The 20414-nt window shown below is 43.7% G+C and overlaps 1 protein-coding gene across 1 annotated transcript; it reads right to left on the reverse strand.

Moving 5' to 3' along the window:
* Window positions 1-1200: 1200 nt before the first annotated feature.
* On the reverse strand, window positions 1201-18743 carry LOC128409304 (zinc finger protein 208-like). The gene is made up of 3 exons (XM_053379656.1): window positions 18563-18743; window positions 14299-16714; window positions 1201-3476 (listed from the first exon to the last, which is right to left on the reverse strand). Exons 2-3 carry the CDS (start codon window positions 16169-16171, stop codon window positions 1588-1590), a joined length of 3762 nt encoding a protein of 1253 aa, XP_053235631.1. The 5' UTR covers window positions 16172-16714; window positions 18563-18743; the 3' UTR covers window positions 1201-1587.
* Window positions 18744-20414: the final 1671 nt, after the last annotated feature.

Below are 20414 nucleotides of genomic sequence, written 5' to 3' on the forward strand. Positions count from 1 at the left end.
CGCCCATCTGGTTGGGCTCCCCAGACACTTTGGGCGGCTCCCAACAGAGTATTAAAAACACGACAAAACATCAAACATTAAAAACTTCCCTAAACAGGACTGCCTTCAGATGTCTTCTAAAAGTCAGATAGTTGTTTTATTTCCTTGACATCTGATGGGAGGGTGTTCCACAGCCCTGTCTGGTTCCCTGTAACCTCACTTCTTGCAGCGAGGGAACCACCAGAAGGCCCTCAGAACTGGAACTCCGTCTGGGCTGAATGATGGGGGTGGAGACGCTCCTTCAGGTATACTGGGCCGAGGCCGTTTAGGGCTTTAAAGGTCAGCACCAACACTTTGAATTGTGCTCAGAAATGTACTGGGAGCCAGTGTATGTGTTTCAGGATCGGTGTTATGTGGTCTCAGTAGCCACTCCCAGTCACCAGTTTGGCAGCCACATTCTGGATTAGTTGCCGTTTCTGGGTCGCCTTCAAAGGTAGCCCCACGTAGAGCGCATTGCAGTAGTCCAAGCGGGAAATAACTAGAGCATGCACCACTCTAGCAACACACTCCAACCCCAGCAATGCAGGAATCCTGCCCACAGCAGTCCCTGAGCACAGGACCTCTGTTAAAAAACCTTGGAGTGCTGCTGCCAGCCAGTGTAGTCACTATGGAGCTAGATAGATCAGTGGTCTGATACTGTGTAAGGCAGAGTCCTTTGGAGAGAGGCTATAGAGAGCAACTGATTTCTCTGCAGATGGACTCAGGTTCAGCCCCTGGTCTTTTCAAGTAGGGCTGGCAATGTCTCCTGCCTGAAACCTTGGAAAATAACTATGTTTGGACACCAGGCTTAGATGTTATTTCCAGGATCAAAAAGAGGAAACCATTCCTGTGAAATATTCAACAGAAGGAAATCCTGGGCAAAGACAGCAAAACATCACTTGAGTACTTTCTGTCAAATAACTAGTAACATTTCTGTTTTACTTTTTCATTTTTCACATCGCTATCAGTGCATGTAACAGGTAGCAAAACCTATACATCTTTACACACCACAAGAGAAACAACCCAGTCCTCCTGCCCTCTTTTGCTACAGCAAAATTCAGTGTGCACTTGGATTCCACATTTATTTTTTTAAACAAGAAGAAAAATATTGAGTCTTGAGATTGACTGTGGCATGGTCAGCTTTTGTGGACTAAATCTTAGATGGCTAATAGTCAAAGTAGGCTGCACATTTTTAGGTGCCCGTTTATGGGCGAACCAGGGTCCTGATCCGAGTCCCACGGGTGATCCACTATGCACACCATGTTCCAACCAGGTCCTTCTCCTTCATTTCAGCCAAGCACACCAGCCCTTGACATAAGCCGATGGGCGGGAAAGCAGGATTCAATTCTGCCTTGGTTGCACAGGCCTGTCCCCGTTATGGAATGGGCAAGCGCAGCCAAAACAGGATGTAACCCTCCGCCTAGCAATTGGTGCATGGGGACTATTTCATTTTGCAAGCGTCTGCACGGCTCCCAAATGTCTGGCTGATGGCCACCAGGGAACACTGCAAGGGATTTTGACTGGCGAGTGCAGCAAGCCACCTGCCAATCATGCGATGTCACTATGACATCATGCAATTGACAGGTGGTTTGTTCCACCCACCTGTCCCGTTTGGCCCTCTTGGTGGGGCCAGATAATGATCTGGCTCCCAGAGCCCAAAAGGATCTCCACCCCTGATGTATACGATTTCTCTTCCGTGTGGATTCTCTGATGATAAGAAAGGCTAACACTATTAGTGAAGGTCTTCCCACACTCTAAGCATTTATGTGATTTCTCTCCTGCGTGGATTCTTTGATGGGAAGAAAGGCCACTGCTCTGAGCAAAGCTCTTTCCACACTCCAAGCATTTATATGGTTTCTCTCCCGTATGGAGCCTCTGATGATTAGAGAGGGTATTGCTTCGGCTGAAGCTCTTCCCACAGTCTAAGCATTTATATGGTTTCTCTCCCGTATGGGTCCTTTGATGGTTAGTGAGGTGAGTCTTCTGGTTGAAGCTCTTTCCACACTCTGAACATGTAAATGCTTTCTCTCCTGTATGTAGTCTGTAGTGTATTGCTAAGGTTTGGCGACAACTGAAGCTCTTTCCACACTCTGAACATTTAAATATTTTTTCACTTGAATGAGTATTTTGATGGTAAGTAAGGTTACTGTTGTGACTAAAGCTTTTCCCACATTCTGAACATTTAAATGGTTTCTCGCCTGTATGGAGTCTCTGATGATTAGACAGGCTACTGCTATGAGTGAAGTTCTTGCCACACACTGAGCATATATACGGTTTCACTCCAGTGTGGATTCTTTGATGATTAAGCAGGTCATAGCTCTGACAGAAACTCTTTCCACACTCACAACATCTAAATGGTTTCTCTCCTATATGAATTTTTTGATGGTAAGAAAGGCTGCTAGTATTAGTGAAGCTCTTTCCACACTCTGAGCATTTATACGGTTTCTCTCCTGTGTGGAGTCTCTGATGACTAGAAAGACTACTGCTATGACTGAAGTTTTTGCCACACACCAGGCATTTATATGGTTTTCCTCCAGTGTGGATTCTTTGATGATAAAGAAGGCCATAGCTCTGAAAAAAACTCTTTCCACACTCAGAACATTTAAAAGGTTTTTCTCCTGTATGCATTTTTTGATGGTAAGAAAGGCTACTGCTATGAGTAAAGCTCTTTCCACACTCTGAGCATTTATACAGTTTTTCTCTTGTATGGATTATTTGATGAGAAAGGAGGTGATTGCTCTGGCTGAAGCTCTTTCCACAATGAAAACATTTATACGGCTTCTCTCCTGTGTGGGTTCTTTCATGATAAGAAAGGCTACTACTATTAGTGAAGCTCTTTCCACACTCTGAGCATGTATACGGTTTCTCTCCTGTATGGATTCTTTTATGTTTACAAAGGCTATTGTTATGAGTGAAGTTCTTTCCACACACTGAGCATTTGTATGGTTTTTCTTCTGTGTGGATTCTTTGATGAGAGATGAGGCCACTGCTCTGACAGAAACTCTTCCCACACTCAGAACATTTATATGGTTTTTCTCCTTTATGAGCCCTTTGATGATAAGAAAGGCTACTGCTGTGAGTAAAACTCTTCCCACACTCTGAGCATTTATAAGGTTTCTCCCCTGTGTGGATTCTCTGATGAGAATGAAGCTCACTCCTCTGGCTGAAGTTCTTTTCGCAATGAAAACATTTGTAAGGTTTCTCTTCAGTGTGGACTCGGTGGTGGTATGAAAGACTGCTGCTGCTAGTGAAGCTCTTTCCACACTCTGAGCATTCAAACGGCTTCTCTCCTGTATGGATCCTTCGATGATTAAAAAGGGTACTGCTCTGAGTGAAGCTCTTTCCACACTCGGAGCATTTATATGGTTTCTCACCGGTGTGGATTCTTTCATGCACAATGAGATGTTTCCTGTAGTTGAAGCTCCTTCCACATTCTGAACATTTAAATGGTTTCTCCCCTTCATGCAATCTTCTAAGATTCCTAAGGCCTGATATCCTAGTTAGGGGTCTGGTACCTCGGGGAATTTTTGCCTGTTTCTTTCCTGTGTGACATCCTTCCGGCATCACAATTTCACTGAAGCCGGTGCCTTCTGGAACAACAGCTTTCTCCCTCAAATTCTCTTCTGCTTCGGTTTTCATTCTCTGCTGCTCGTCCTCTTTGTTGCTCTCCCTCCCATCACCTGCAGAAATACAAAGGGAAACCTGATCAGGGAGAAGCAGCTTCCCAAATTAGGGAACAATCCCAGCCGTTTACTGTGTGAATAACAGAATGGGAATGACGGTGGGGAGGCAGATCCTGCAATATACAGTGGTACCTCAGGTTAAGTACTTAATTCGTTCCAGAGGTCCATTCTTAACCTGAAACTGTTCTTAACCTGAAGCACTTTAGCTAATGGGGATTCCTGCTGCTGCTGCACCACTGCTGCACGATTTCTGTTCTCATCCTGAAGCAAAGTTCTTAACCTCTAGCTTCCTGTCTTGCCCCACAGATGTTGATGGACCAGAGGGTTAGCAAATAGACAAGAGGGAGCTGCAGTCCAATGACAGCTGGAGACCCAACGGTTGAAGGACATTTATTCCATATACAACACGGTTGGGGGACCTCAGCCTTGTGGGATATATAGCTGTCAATCAAGTCCAACATTCTGAGAGAGGAATAACTGCCTCTATGTGGCAGGCAGTTTTGTCAGTTGGTCGGTTGCTGCAAGGAGTGTTAACTGGTAACTGCTTGGATGAAGTCTTCTCATGACTCACTACTACAGTGGTACCTCGGATTTAGAACTTAATTCGTTCCAGAGGTCCGTTCTTAACCTGAAACTGTTCTTAACCTGAAGCACCACTTTAGCTAATGGAGCCTCCTGCTGCCGCCGCGCCACCGGAGCACAATTTCTGTTCTCATCCTGAAGCAAAGTTCTTAACCCGAGGTACTATTTCTGGGTTAGTGGAGACTGTAACCTGAAGCGTGTGTAACCTGAAGCGTATGTAACCTGAAGGGTATGTAACCTGAGGTACCACTGTACAGGTAACGACCAATTTACACACAATTGTGCACATCCCAAACCAGGAAGTGACCTGAAAACAGCAGAACGGGGGAGGCAAAACACTTTATGCCAACGTATATGGAGACCTAGAACGTAATCCCCATGGAAAACAAGGATTGCCTGTATTAAAACAGCATTGGGTCTCAGGTCTGGCTCTGCAGCTGCAAGCAAGATTGACTACCCAACAGGAAGAGAGCTTCTCCCTGGCAATGCCGTCATAACTAAGAAATATTCACAGCAGGAAAATAAAATAGCAGCTGGTTCCACTTTCCAAGGGTGCCACAACTAAGAGAAAACAAGTAGAGGGGAGCTAGAATCAGAGGGTGAAATGTAGAGATTCAGCAAGAGAAAAATACAGAGGGTGAAGGAGAGAAGAGGAAGAGGGGGAAGAGAGAGCCGTGTGAGACAGAGAATGGCAGAGGGGAAGTCTGGTGGAAGATTTACAGTTTATTTATTGCATTTGTCGTCACCTTTTTCTCCAAGGCGTTCCAGGTGCCATACTCGGCTCTTCCCAACCTCAATTAACCCCAACAACCCTGTGATGAGAGCCAATCCCAAGAAACTCATTCTAGTGAGTTTCCTGGCCGAGTGGTGATTTGAACCTTGGGTCTCCTGGGTTCTAGTCCAGGCATAGGCAGCCTCAGCCCACCAGATGTTTTGGAACTACAACTTGTTACGAAAAAGGAGCAATGCAGCTGAGTGCTCCAGGTGGCTGAAAGCCAAACAGGATGTTGATGTATGGGACTGTACCGTGGGAACAAAGGACAGTCTATTCAGTGTACTGAGCACCGGATGTTAGCTCAGAGTGTCACTTGATCTGTACTGGAAGTACATGGGAGGAGTTTTTCTCTCTCTGTTGTTGGTGATGAGAGAGAGCAGTCACGTTTCTCTGTACTGCTGGAAAGACAGGAATAAAAGCATGTAAATACATTTCTGTCTGTCTCTCTCCCCTCCCTGGGGATGGTAGGGGAGGAGTGGTGTGTTCTTCTCACGTTGAGGAGGATCGCCGATTGAGATCTCGCCTTATCTTGCCGGGAGTCGCAGACAGGGAGGTCAACAAGGATTCAAGCCGGGCACCTGGAGGGTGGCCAATTCCTCTGACTAAGGCTTGAAACCGACAACTCCCATGATCCCTAGCACACAGGACTAGTGGTCAGGGATAATGGGAATTGTAGTCCCAAAACATCTGGTGGGCTGAGGTTGAGGAAGCCTGGGCTAGCCAGACACTACAACACACTGGTTTTACCCCAGAGGGGAAGGAAAACAGAATTAGAAGGGGTTGGTAAGGGAGGTAGGTCTGGGGGTCAGGAAACCTTCAAGAACAGGCTGAATGAAGGGATTTCTTACAGCAGGGAACCTATGTTAAAGGAAGGCGGGGGGGGGCGTGTAAGAAGAAGCATTTCCTGGAGGAAGCAAAACTTACAAACAAGACAGAATCAAAGGTGACAGGCAGTCTCTGAAAGCAAGAGAAATTGTGGGCTTCTGGCAATCCTTCAGACAGGCAGAGGGGGTAGGGAGTGACTGTAGTGCAAATAAAACAGGGGACCCTAAACAACTGGGAAACGGGTTTTAAAGAAAGCATAGAGGAACAATTTATTGTTCAATCCATTTTGGACCACTCTGATCCTTTGTTACACAGAAAGGCCAGGGTGGTCTGGAATGCAATGGACAATAAATTACCCTTTTCCCCCTACCCCATGGTTTTCTAAATCCTGAGTCAGAAAGGATGTGTCATGGCCGCAGGAGGGGCTTCATACAGGTAATTTTTAAAACCCCCACCAATATTCCCTGCTTTCAGTAACTCAGCCAAGAAAAAGAATGAGCCTTACCTACAGAATCCAGATTTCCATAATTCTCCTCCATAGCTTCCTTGTGCAGGGCCCTCTGGCCTGGATAAAGGAGAGCCCGCTCCTCGTCTGTGGAAAAGTGCACAGCCACCTTCGCAAAGATCACAGGACCTTGAAAGCTGGAAAAGGAGGAGCCTTCCTCTCGCAGATTGCTGCATCCCAAGACAGATACTGTAGAGCGGTAAAAAGGGGCAGAAAAAAGCCACCACAATGAAAACACTCTGGCTTTCTTTAAAGTCCACTCCTACGGCAGATGAGTACCATCCTCACCCAGGCCTCTCCCCTTAATAATAAGAATAATAATTTATTATTTATACCCCGCCAATCTGGCTGGGCCTCCCCAGCCACTCTGGTTGGCTTCCACAAAAATATTAAAATACTGTAATACATCAAACATTAAAAGCTTCCCTAAACAGGGCTGCCTTCAGATGTCTTCTAAAAGTCTGGTAGTTCTTGTTCTCTCTGACATCTGGTGGGAGGGTGTTCCACAGGGAGGGCGCCACTACCGAGAAGGCCCTCTGCCTGGTTCCCTGTAACCTCACTTCTCGCAGGGAGGGAACCGCCAGAAGGCCCTCAGAGCTGGACCTCAGTGTCCGGGCAGAACAGTGGGGGTAGAGACGCTCCTTCAGATATGCCAGACCTTAAACTTTATTATGAATCAGTAGCTTTCTGCTGGTTGAAAGAATGGCTGCTTCTTGAAAACACAGACATCTTGGATTTAGAAGGTTTTAATAATGTATTTGGATGGCATGCATATTTATGGTATGATAAGGTCAAAGCACATAAAGCATTTAAAAACCATATTGTCAGGAAAGCATTGTTTAATGTCTGGATAAGATATAAGGACCTACTTGAAAATAAAACCCCAAGGTGGTTGTCACCGATGGAAGCGAAGGCTCAGAAAAAGCTCAATATGGAGGCGAAATGGCCGAAATATTGGGAAATTTTGGAACAAGAGGGAGATAAATTGAAATTGCAGAGTTTTGAAAAACTAAAAAACAAAGTGTGAGATTGGCTTCATTATTATCAAATGGAGGCATACAATTTGGACAAGAAAATTGGATTCCAGATGGGAAAATCAAAATTGGAAACAGAACTGTTAGATCCCAAAACTAAGACTCTGTCAAGGATGTATAACCTGCTGCTGAAATGGAATACTCAGGATGAAACGGTGAAATCTGCTATGATTAAATGGGCACAAGATGTTGGACATAACATTATGATGGCTGACTGGGAACAGTTATGGACCACAGGTATGAAGTTTACGGCATGTAATGCCTTAAGAGAGAATATTATGAAAATGATATACAGGTGGTACATGACACCAGTCAAGCTTGCAAAAATCTATCATTTCCCCAATAATAATGTTGGAAATGTAAAGAAACTGAAGGTACATTCTTTCACCTTTGGTGGACGTGCCCAAGGATTAAGGCTTTCTGGGAGATGATATATAATGAAATGAAAAAGGTATTTAAATATACCTTCCTGAAGAAACCAGAGGCCTTTCTCCTGGGCATGGTCGGCCAATTGGTGCCAAAGAAGGATAGAACTTTCTTTATGTATGCCACAACAGCAGCAAGAATACTTATTGCAAAGTATTGGAAGACATAAGATCTACCCACCCTGGAAGAATGGCAGATGAAGGTGATGGACTATATGGAACTGGCGGAAATGACTGGCAGAATCCGAGACCAGGGAGAAGAGTTGGTGGAAGAAGATTGGAAGAAATTTAAAGACTATCTACAGAAATACTGTAAAATTAATGAATGTTAGAATGATGTTGGATTGAAGTTAAGTGGTTTTTAGCAGTAATGTTATAAAGGAATGTGCAAAAATGGATTGTTAACAGGCGATAATTTAAAGTTATAATATATTAAGATGAAAGATTAGGATAAAAATAAAGAGGGAAAGGATTTGCTGAACCAACTAATTGAACTGGAATACAAAAAAGGGAGGTGCGAGGAGGTCTGGGGAACAAGCAAATGAAAGATAAGACAGGGAAAGATTGAATTGTTTTTAACTGTTTTTACTTTGTATTTTTTCTTTTTTCTTTTTGTAACATTTTGAAAACTTTAATAAATATCTTTTTTTAAAAAAAACCCAGATATACTGGACCGAGGCCTTTTATTTATTTAACCAGATAAATCAAGACACCTGGGCATCTTGGGAAGGGCAGTGTGTCCGTGGGAGAGCACCTGCTTTGCATGCAGAAGGTCCTGGGTTCACCTCCAGGTTTTGCTGGGGAAGAAGACCCTGTGCCTGCCATCGGGGAGGGCCGCTGCCATTCTGTGTGGGCAACACTGTTGCTCTGAACAATGGACTGGGGCTGCGCAGGGAGCTTTGTGGAAACCTCCATATCCCCATCCTCGCGCGATTCCAGTCGCCTCCTTTGCAAGATTCAGTGGGAGGCGGATTCCTACGCTTCGGGGGAAGGGAGGAGGCTCACGGGCAGAACACCTGCTCGGCATGCAGAAGGTCCCCAGTTGGGCCGGGAAGAGCCCTGGCAGAGCTGCTGCCAGCCCGTGCAGGCAATACTGAGCTGGCTGGACCACTGGTCCGATTCAGCGACGGGGTTTTCCTCCCTCCCCTCCCCCCACCTCCCTCATCATCCCCCGAGCGGCCCCCGAGGCCCCCTTTGCGGCCTCCAGAAACCTCAGCCCCCCCCCCGCTGCGCCCACCTCAAGCGCCGCTCGGCCGCCGTCCTTCTCCGCCGCCGCCTTCCGCGCCTCTCTCGCTCTCGCCCCAAGGCATGACGGGAAAGCCAGTGCCGCCGAGCGCGGCTGCCGCGGAATCTCGCCGTCCCGGTGGCGGAAGGGAACTACGACTCCCAGTAGCCACCGCGAAGGGAGGACTAAGAACGCCCAGCTGCTCCGCGCTGATTGGGAGGGGAGGGGTAAGAAGAGCGGAATGTTGCCATTATTACCTTCTGGCTTGTCGTGGCGGCTCCCGTCCTGCAGGTGGCGCCGCGCTCTCGCTTCCGGGAGGATTCGCCCTGTACAGAGAGATCGGCTCCTGCTTCCCTCCGCCTTCCATTCAAAGCTCCCTTGGGGTGGATTTCATTCATTGGATTGGATTATATTTCTAGGCCACTTTCCAATTCAAACGGATCCCAAAGCTGCTTACAAGCACTGAACAACGAGAGAACATAGTAGAACATCCCAAATGCAGCATCGATCATATAGAATAATTGTAACAAATCATCAGTGAAACAATCGCAATCTCTAGGCAGCAGGGAGTCCGGGATTGTGCAGCCCGCGGTGGGGGATCTCTGGTTCAGTCCGGACCATTCATTTTAGTGGATTGCACTTCTAGTTACCTGTATATCAGATTTGCACGGAGGAGCAAAAATGAAGGTGTCAGGGCTGCTGTAAGCCAGGAAACCTAGGTCCGTTGTGGGAATTTGTTTCGCTGCACACATGCAAATTTTTAGAAAATTGTTTTTTTAAATACATGTTTTGTGATGTGCTAGATTTGCTCAAAAGGGAAGTCAAATATTTGAAAAATATGTGTGTAGTTTCAAGCCAGGCAAGGGTTTTGAGACACTCGCATAAAAATAATAAATAATAGAAATAGAAAAAAATAAATTATTATTATAAATTATTATTAAAACACTCCTGCTTCCCCTCTCCCTGCAACAGCAATTTCTAAAATTTATTTTTAATACAGCTGTTTGGTGCAGGAGCATTCCTACACAAAAGAGGTGGAGCTTTTTGGTTTTTCTTTTTAAATGTGAAATTATGGCCATTGACATGAAGTATTTCTGATGAGCTGAAATAAAGGTAAAGGGACCCCTCACTTTATTGGCCGAGGGAGCCAGCGTACAGCTTCCGGGTCATGTGGCCAGCATGGCTAAGCCGCTTCTGGCGAACCAGAGCTGCTAGGTTGGCAGGAGCAGGGACCAAGCAAGTCGCGGGGATTCGAACTGCGGACCTTCTGATCAGCAAGTCCTAGGCTCTGTGGTTTAACCCATAGCACCACCCACGTCCCTCTCATATTGAAATACTGCCCCTCAATAAGGCCAAACTTAGATTCACAAAATGTTTAAGGGTATGCATACCCCTGCGTCTCCCTAGAAAAAAAGCACTGGATACTTCCCCCTAGCATCTCTCAAAATTTTATTAATAACAAGTGGACATTTCTTAATTACAAGCATGGCAACTCCACAAGGTTTTGAGCCCCCTATGCAAACCTGCACCCCCAGCAACCCTCCTCCCAATAATTTTGTCTCAAAAAGATTTCTGCTGCTGGGTCCCCTGCAGTATAACAGTGTGTTTGAGGTCACTTCTGTGATGGAGGAAAGCCCAGGATAGCCTCTCCAAACCCCCTCTGTTGCGGACTTGAACACAACGGCCCCGCAGGGTCACCAAATTGGCTCAAAGTAGTCTTATTAAGCTTTTTTGCATGTCCACCAAGCACAGTAAAATGTCCCTTCTTATTTTTCAAACTTCCAACAAACATTTGGAATCCTTTCTACCTTCCAAATTATTTCACAGGTTTGAAATACCAACAGAACCTCATTTCATAAAATTTCTCTTTTAAGATCAGAATACAATGTAAATTTTCACCCTTTGGTCCACATGTTGCCACTGTTCCATCTGTATATTATAACCATTTTCCCCCCATTTAATCATGCATGCCTTACTTAACTTCTTGAATTTCAGATTTCAACAAATGCTGATACATTTTTGCAACAACATGCTTTCTTTGGTCTTTACCAGAAGTCTTTTTATCCGCCTTTTGTATCAGATCGCTTTCAAATTGTGAACTCTGGTTCATAAAACCATTTTGCCTATCTAATTTTAACATTTACTTTTAATTGGTGGTATTGAAGCCAGTCTGTCACTGCATAACGGGCATCAGCAAAGGTCTGTAGCTTAAAAGTTCCATTTTAAATCTTTATCTCTATCATTTTCTCATCTTGCCTAATGTGTCTAAGCAAAACTTCCAAGACCAAAATGAAAAGGAACAGGGAAAACAGCCAGCCTTGTCTAGTCCTTTTGTATCTCGCTGGGTTTTGTCAATTCTCCATTAACAATTATCTGGGCTGTCTGTGATGTATGAATCAATTTTATCCATTTAATGAGCCTCTTCTCCTTCATGGATCACTGCCTTGTCGTGGCGAAGGGGCTTGAATAACTCAAGAGAAGCTATGAGCTATGCCATGCAGGGCCACCCAAGACGGACAGGTCATAGTGGGGCATTGGGACTAAACGTGATCCACCTGGAGCAGGAACCGGCAAGCCACTCCAGTATCCCTGCCAAGAAAACTCCATGGACAAAAACAGGCATATAAAAGAAACCCTGATGTTGGGAAAGATGGAGGGCACAAGGAGAAGGGGACGACAGAGGACAAGATGGTTGGACAGTGTTCTCGAAGCTACCAGCATGAGTGTGACCAAACTGCGGGAGGCAGTGGAAGACAGGAGGGCCTGGCATGCTCTGGTCCAGGGGGCCACGAAGAGTCGGACACAACTAAACAACAACAAAAATTAGCCTCTTTAGGTATAAGTGTAATGTTGGCCTCTCTCCAACTATCTGGTACCTTACCACTCTGTAAAATATTGTTCGTAGTCCGTTGCAAAGGTTGTGAAAGCTCATCTTCAAAACATTTATAATAAGCCAATAGCTGATCTGGCGCTTTTCCTTCTTGATGGCCTCAGATAATTCCATAATAGTTATATGACCATTAACAATGTGTCTTCGAGAAATTGAAACTTTTGGTAAATGCTGTCTCTGTAAGTATTCATCTTCTTCTTTTTTCAAAAAAAGAAATCAACCTTTATACAACTTAGAATAATATTGATGGAATGCTTTTTTCATATTTGTCTTATCTGTTATTACAGCATTTCCTTCTTGCATTTTTAATATAGCTTTCCTCTCTCCTTCCACAGCTTATACACCAAACATTGCCCAGTTTATTAGCAAATAAAAAAATATGTATAGCACAATTCAATATCATTTCTGCAAGATAGACATTGCAAGCATAGAAAACTGTCTTTGCAGCATCTTAATTTGCCAAGTAATATTTGTCTAAGTTGTAGAACATTCCAACTATTTCCCCTCTTGTCTAATCTCAGGCAGAATTATTTGTACTTTTTTCCTGTCTCTTTCGAGTAAAGAATTGTGCTGTACAAAAGGTTTGCTTGCATCCACAACCATTTGTATCCCTATGTCCTTACCTGAATTATTCTCAAAGAATTATTTTAGCTTCTGTTTGCAGTCCTTTTCCTGTTGCAGCTACATTTCAATGAGTCACCATCTAAAGAAACCATTTTTTCTTTTTAAAAGTCACTATAACTGGATTGTGATCTGAAGAAATCTATGGTAATATGTCACCTTTATCAACCTCAATAACCAGTGTTTTAGATAACCAAAGTAAAGCAACACATTTATAAAATGCTGTTTTTTCTTCATTTGGGGTATGGAGGTCTACAACCAAAGTTTGTCCAACATACATACCTTGTTCATCAGAAAGTATCGACAGAGCTGAGAATGTATATATAAAACAACTCACTTTCTTTTCTTCAGTCCTGCTATTCCTCACCTAGGTTCTTTTTTATTCAAATAGTTTATACCCTTTCCCCTTTGTTCCTTGTAAACAATTCTACATGCAATTTTCCCCCTTCAAATTATGAAATATCCCTAGCTAAGCAAGTTATTTAGTCCATTCCTTTATCACCTAATTTTGTATCTTCAAATCTCCACCTTCTGTTGTGATTGCTGTGATTTTCTGGCCCCATCATGTACTGTCTCTTTTGTATTTGTGTTTATTCAATTTCAGATTTAAATTTGTCCATAAATCTTTGTTGCTTCAAAATAAAAATTACTCCCTCTGGTATGTCCCATCTAAGCTAGATTCTTTTCTGCTTCAATTTACCTGTAAAAATAATTAGTCATTTCACTTATGCAATATCTTCAGGGGAATCTCTTTCAACACAATTACATCTGTATCGACCATTTTCAGCCTAGTATCAAAACGTTGCTGTAAGACTTGGTCTCCTAGTTCCCCCCCTAACAAAATGTAAAAACGCTAAGAAATACAAATATATAAATTGATGCAGAAGATTTTAGAAGTTAATGTTCAACTGAAGCAAGACCATTTCCTTCCAGGACTAATGGATATGCAATTAGAAAATGATTGTGGACGATTATTTGACTACATGATTATAGCAGCAAGACTTTTATTATGCAGAAAGATGGAAAGATTTAACATTACCTGCTATGGAGGAAGTGTTGTGGAAATTGCTGGACTTGGCTGAGATAGCAAAGCTGACGTGCTTAATCACAGAAAAATCATTCTTATTTAATAATTATTGGAAACCCCTTATGGGATTTTTGTGGGTGGGGGGAATGAACTTGTGATATCTAGGTTTGGAGATTGGACAATATACAGGTTTATGGAAAGTATAATTTTGGAGTGAAAATTTTGAATAATTGTTTATATATAGCTGACAAAGAAGGAATTGGAATCCCTCCCTTCTTCTTTCTCTCTTTTGCCTTTTTGTATTTTAAAAAGATATTTTGTATTTGATACTAATCTTTGTATCTCTTCTTTAAAGCTTCAATAAAAGTACATTTTTTAAAAAGAGGCCTTATTAAGAAAAGGATTTAATCACACACTTGTGTAAATAGTTTCTCCCCTTAGTGGTTTCTTTGATGTTGAGCAAGATTTGATTTAAGACGAAAGCTCTTTCCACACTCCTTGCATTCATATGGCATCGCCCCTGTATGGGTTCTTTGATGCTTAGTAAGACCTCCTGTTTGGCTGAAGCTCTTTCCACACTCCTCACATTTATATGGCTTCACTCCTGTGTGGATTCTTTGATGCTTCTTAAGGCTTCCGCTGCAACCGAAGCACCTTCCACATTCCACACATTTAAATGGTTTCACGCCTGTGTGGATTCTTTTGTGTGCAGTTAGGTTTCCTTTTATAGTGAAGCTCTTTCCACACTCCTCACATTTAAATGGCTTTTCCCCTGTGTGGGTTCTTTGATGTTGAACAAGAAGTGATTTAAGACAAAAGCTCTTTCCACACTCCTTGCATTCATACGGCATCGCCCCTGTATGGGTTCTTTGATGGGTAGTAAGACTTCCTGTTTGGCTGAAGCTCTTTCCACACTCCTCACATTTATATGGCTTCACTCCTGTGTGGATTCTTTGATGCTTCTTAAGGCTTCCGCTACAACCGAAGCACCTTCCACATTCCACACATTTAAATGGTTTCACGCCTGTGTGGATTCTTTTGTGCGTAGTTAGGTTTCCTTTTATAGTGAAGCTCTTTCCACACTCCTCACATTTATATGGCTTCTCCCCTGTGTGGGTTCTTTCATGAAGAGAAAGAGAACTGCCAACGGTAAAGCTCCTTCCACACTCAACACATTTATATGGTTTCTCCCCTGTGTGGATTCTTAGATGTATAATAAGATAGCGTTTCCTACTGAAGCTCTTTCCACAGTGCGTGCATTCAAAAGGTTTCTCCCCTGTGTGGCTTCTTTGATGTACAGTAAGGAGGTGTCTCTGGCTGAAGCTTTTCCCACACTTATCGCATTCATATGGCTTCAAACCTGCATGAGCCATTTTATGCTGGAAAAGATTTGAGCTATATTTGAACCTCCTTCCACATTCTACACACCCATATGGCTTCTCCCCTGTATGACTGATTTGATGGGAACTAAGGCTTCCACTGTAACGGAAGTTCTTTCCACACTCCATACATTTATATGGTTTCTCCCCTGTATGGATTCTTTGATGGAGAACAAGGCTAATGCTATGGCCGAAATTCTTTCCACATTCCAAACATTTATATGGTTTTAGCCCTCTGTGTATTTTTAAATGTCTAGTTAGATAGCTCCTGTTTCTGAACTTCTTTCCACACTCCACACATTCAAAGGGCCTCGACGCTGTGTGGATTGTTTGATGTTTGTTGAGTACTGAAGTACAAGAGAAGCTCTTTCCACATTCCTTACATTTATATGGTTTCTCCCCCTTGTGTGTTCTCTGATGGAAAATGAGGTGTGCTTGTTGACTGAAGCTTTTCCCACACTCCATGCATTCATATGGTTTCTCCCCAGTGTGGCTTCTTTCATGGACAGTAAGGGCTCCTTTCTGACAGAAGCACTTTCCACACACCAGGCATTCATATGGTTTCTCACCTGTGTGGGTTCTCTGATGTACGTTAAGGGCTCCACTCTGAGCGAAGCGTTTTCCACACTCCATACATTCATATGGCTTCAGCCCTGTGTGGGTTCTTAGGTGCACCGCAAATTTTCCAGCATCTCTGAAGCTCTTCCCACATTCTATACAATCATATGGCTTCTCCCCTGTGTGGATTCTTTGATGGATGGTAAGGTCTCTTGTTTGACTGAATCTCTTTCCACACTCCACACAGTGATATGGCTTCTCCCCTGTGTGAGTTCTTTGATGTATAATGAGGATTTTGATACAACTGAAGCTCTTTCCACACTCCACACATTCATATCGCTTCTCAACTCTGTGAGTTCTCTGATGTGAAGTAAGGTCTTGCCTTTCACTGAAGCTCTTTCCACACTCCTCGCATTTATAGATCTCCCCCCTTGTGTGGATTTTGTAGTGTCTGTTTAAATGTGATTTAGATGTGAATGTCTTCCCACAGTCTGGGCACTTTTCCCTTCTTCTCTTGTGGTCTTGTGGAACAGGGAGTTTGCGGACGTTGGTGCTCTGAGAAGCAGAGGTTTTATTTCTCTGGTTTCCCACATTCCTCTTTCGACCCCCTTTCTTGCCAGCCATTTCTCTTCCAACCTGTTTTTCCACAATGTCACTTCAGAAGACTGTCAGAAATCGGCTACTATGGGGAAAATGAAAAGGTGGGTATCATAGGAGTTCAAGATTTTAAAAAGGAAGTAAATATTCCAGTTTCTTCCCTTACTCTACAGTTTGATGTGAAGTATGGTTTTCACTACAACTGAAACTCTTTGTACCACTCATGCGTTTATAAGCATTCTTCCAGGTGTGGAATCTCTTATCCTTAGGGCAGGACTGCAACTGAAGCTCCTCCTCATTTATATGGTCTTCTCCCTTCTGTGGGTTCTGCAGTGTCTATTTAATTTATATTTCAATATTTCCCCCAAGACTGGATATTCTTCCCTTCTGTTCAATTCAAAAACTTCTTGCAGCTGCAGGACTTCAGGGGCATCAACACCTCAAGCAGCTCATAATTTCTTCCACTTCTCTTTTCATTCCTGCTGATTTTTAAATATTTGTCTCTTCATGTTATACTTGCTCCTTCCCAAAGAAGCAGCTCCTGATAATTCTCTCTCTCCTGCTCATCCACTGCATAGGATTTAAAAACAAAATAAAACACCACATCAGGAGTTTGAACCAGAAACTAAAGATCGTGTTAGGGATAAAGGCTAATTAGCTGCCTCCCTTAATTCAGTTTTCTCCCCTTTCCTCACTGCACGAAAACTGCTTAGGACACGAGTATGACTGCTATATTATTCACAGATATTGAAAGCAATATTGGCATGCATCTAATTGAATATAGTAAATAATAAACAGGACACTGAAAAATAGGTAACAGCACATTAGCTTAATGAGAAGTTAGCGTGGGTTTGTAAGAACAGCTAATGGATTCTGCTCTGAGACCTGCGGTTATAGGGCGGTATACAAATCTAATTAATAGTAATAATAATTCCTGGTTGGTTGGAAATCATATGGGTAGGTTGTGACTGTTGTGGGAAAAGGTGTTCTAATTATGTGACCGGTTAGCTTATGAATATATGTTAGTTCAGGGGGTATAAAATATCATGTCTGAGAGCTACAACCTTGCAGCCCCTTTGGGATTTCTGGATGTTTGTATTAATAAGGGCATAATTTTTCACTTAAAGCCACTGCCTGCTGGCATTCCTTTTTTTCAAATTTTATTCTTTCTCATATATAATTTTTCCTATATCCACTATGTCACTCTTTCTCTTATCTTTATTTTCTCTCTTCTTACAAAAAAAAACCCGACGCCTTCCGCTCCCCCTCTATCTCTTTTTGTTTTGAAACAATTCTTCTGTCAAGTTGGCTGTTCCCAAAACAAAGTTCTGTTCACACAAAGAAGAAAGATTCAGGTAGTTAGCCGTGTTGGTCTGACGTAGTCGGGGGGAAATCATAATTGTCCAGTAGCACCTTAGAGACCAAATAACAAACTTAGCTGGTTGTTGGTCTCTAAGGTGCTACTGGACAATTTTTTAATATTTTTCGACAAAGAAGAAAGTTATTTTTAGCCTTTCCTGCTAGTCTCTGCAGCGGAAGGCGAGGTGGAGGGGAGGAAAGAGACCTTGGAGATGGCTTTAGTTTTTTAAGCTTCTTTTCTTAAATCCAGTCAGGTAGCACCTCTAAAAGCAAATTCAAGCCTTCACCCAATGAATAACTACTACTACAACAACAACAGGGCAAAAAGAAGAAGAAGAAGAAGAAGGCAGAAGAAGAAGGCGGCAGAAGAAGAAGAAGAAGAAGAAGAAGAAGAAGAAGAAGGCGGCAGCCAAGGTATGAAGAGGAATTATCCCTCTAATAGGGAATTGAAGGAGGTCAAGGTATCAAGAGGAATTATCCCTCTAAATAGGGAATTTTTCTTCCACTCCAAAGCCCCCTCTCCTGCTCTGCATTCCCTTCCTCCTTTGCATTCAAAGGCACTCTGCACTCCTCACACCTCCCCTTGGGGCTGAATGGGGGTTTGGGATATCAGCGGCTGCCTCCTTTCCCCGGCCAGCCCCTGCCAGCCAGTGCAGCCAATACTAGTTGAGCCAAGGGGTGCAAGTCAGCTTCCTTCGCTTCTACTGAAGCAGCTCGCCCTTTTGAACCCCGAGGGAATCTCGCTTCGTTTGCAACTGAAGAGACCACAGATCATGGGCAGAGGGACACACTTTGCATGCAAAAAGGGGGCAGACAAACACACACACGGAAATCCCGGAGAGCCGCTGCCAGTCCGCGCAGGCAACGCTGAGCGAGGTGAACGGTTAACCGATGGTCTGAACTCAATATATTTTCCTTGGCTGGTTGGTGGTTTGCAGCCGAGTTTTAATTTTGGAAGCGGCATCCACCCAGTTTCCCGCGCATCTAGCGTTGCTTGAAATGTCAAATAAAACGCGCCGAGGCCCTATTGGAAAAGGGGGAGGAAGGCTCCTTACTTACAGTTTATTTGTATTTGCAAGGACGGCTGCAGATTTCATGCCTACGCCATGGATCTGGCATAAAAAGAGAGAGAGTGAGAAAGGGCGGGAAGGAGCGAGGAAGAGGAGGAGCTTTGGTGGGATTCCTAGGAAAGTGCAAAGTGCATTTTCCCCAGGCGATCTGCCAGTCTCTGCACCTGCCCTCTGCTGGCTGGAGCCGTGCATCATCATCATCATCACCATCATCATCATCCTTTCTTTATACCCCGCCCACATGGCTGGGTTTTCCCCAACAGAATATTAAAAACACGATAAAACATCAAAATTAAAAGCTTTCCTAAACAGGATTGCCTTCAGATGTGCACACACACCTCAACACATAAAAAAATAGGCGATGCGTTTTTTGGAATACGAAGTTTTATTTCTAAACATTATTTTTGCCCTTTTGTTGCTTCGGAGTCCAAGAGAACAAGTGGGAGCCTCTGCTCGCTCTCTGCACGGAGCAACCAAGAGGCTCCGAAACGGTTAACAGCAGCGACAGGGCTGCCGTTCCTAGAGCGGAACGGAAGGCTGGCGGGAGAGGAGGAGCTTCCGCTTCCTGTTCCGGTGGAAGTGGGGGCAGCTGCTTGGCGCGGCTGCGTCTATCCGTCCTCGGAGAGGCGCTGGAGGCGGGTAACTGGGGGGAGTCTCCAGGTCAAGGGGCGGAATTGGGGGGTGAGAGGGAGAGGGATGCCAGGAGGAAGAGGCGCAAAAGGGATGGAGCCACGTCCCTCCTGGGGGGAAGAAAGGGGCGACGGGGAAAGGTTGTCTTCTCCTGGGAGGGGAAGTGGGAGACTTTGAATGGATCATCCTTAAATTGTAAGTTTCCCTTCCTAGGGAACCTGAAGGGCTGCCACAGAATGTCCTTTTCTCTTGACTGCAAATTTGACAGTCTTAACACTCTTAACTGGGACTAAGACATATCCAGCCCCATTACTTGCACACTTGCTATTTAAAGGACCAAAGCTGTACATTTAAGACATATTCATGCCAATATTTCTTTTCAGTTTTCTGTGCCACAGTAGTTTCCTGTGCTTTGACTTTCACTGCCTCCATATGACACTTCCAAGAGAGGCTTTCAATAAAGGTACCTAAATGAGCAAGTTTGTTCTGTAGCTTGCTGATCTAAGCACCATTTATACTCTTGTTGGCCAGAAAATCATAATCTTGGCCTTGTGTTAATTTATTGGCAGGCTATCTTGATTACACTGTGTGCTGAACACCTCCAAGTTATTTTTGAGGTCCGATCGGAAAAGTGAGTGGAATACTAAATCACCAGCATACATCAAGATTGAGTTCTTTCTGTTCCTAATTACTGGACACGGGGAGTTTGCATTGCCTAAACATGGCACCAAATGATTAATATAGAAGTGGAAATGAGTGGAAGGCAGAATGCAGCCTTGCTTCACTCCTCACAACGTTCCAAAAACATTAGTCTTACTGTCATTTAAGCCTACTCTGAGCTTCATTTCTGTGTTCTTGTATAAATAGCAGAAGTCTGCAGTTGATGTTGGCAATTTGACATCTCTCTTTCAATTATTCTTAATGTTCTTAGTACGTTTACTTATAATATAGTTCAGAGTAAAACATTGGTCCATGGTACAGGCAGTGACCCTCTTAGCTGCATTCAATTGATGCGCAATCACTGACATGGGGAATGGGGCAGGGAGCATTTATATGCGCTCCAACTATGCACGGGGGACCAAAAACAAAAGGCCTCCTCTGTACTGTTTGCAATTTTCTGCCTTTAAGAGATTTATACAATGCTTAATCCCAAAGTGGCAGGTGTTTATTATTATTATTAGTTACATTTAGTCACTTTTTATGAAAAGTAA

The sequence above is a fragment of the Podarcis raffonei genome, chromosome 2, assembly GCF_027172205.1.
Source record: "Podarcis raffonei isolate rPodRaf1 chromosome 2, rPodRaf1.pri, whole genome shotgun sequence".
In the NCBI taxonomy this organism is placed as follows: Eukaryota; Metazoa; Chordata; class Lepidosauria; order Squamata; family Lacertidae; genus Podarcis; species Podarcis raffonei.

What these genes read in the sequence shown, in the direction of transcription:
- LOC128409304 (XM_053379656.1), bottom strand. Translation starts at nt 16,171, where the DNA reads ATGGCTGGCAAGAAAGGGGGTCGAAAGAGGAATGTGGGAAACCAGAGA. An exon ending in ACACAAAAGAATCCACACAG is followed by an intron (nt 3,477 to 14,298) that starts GCGTGAAACCAT and finishes GATTGCATGAAG; the next exon opens with GGGAGAAACCATTTAAATGT.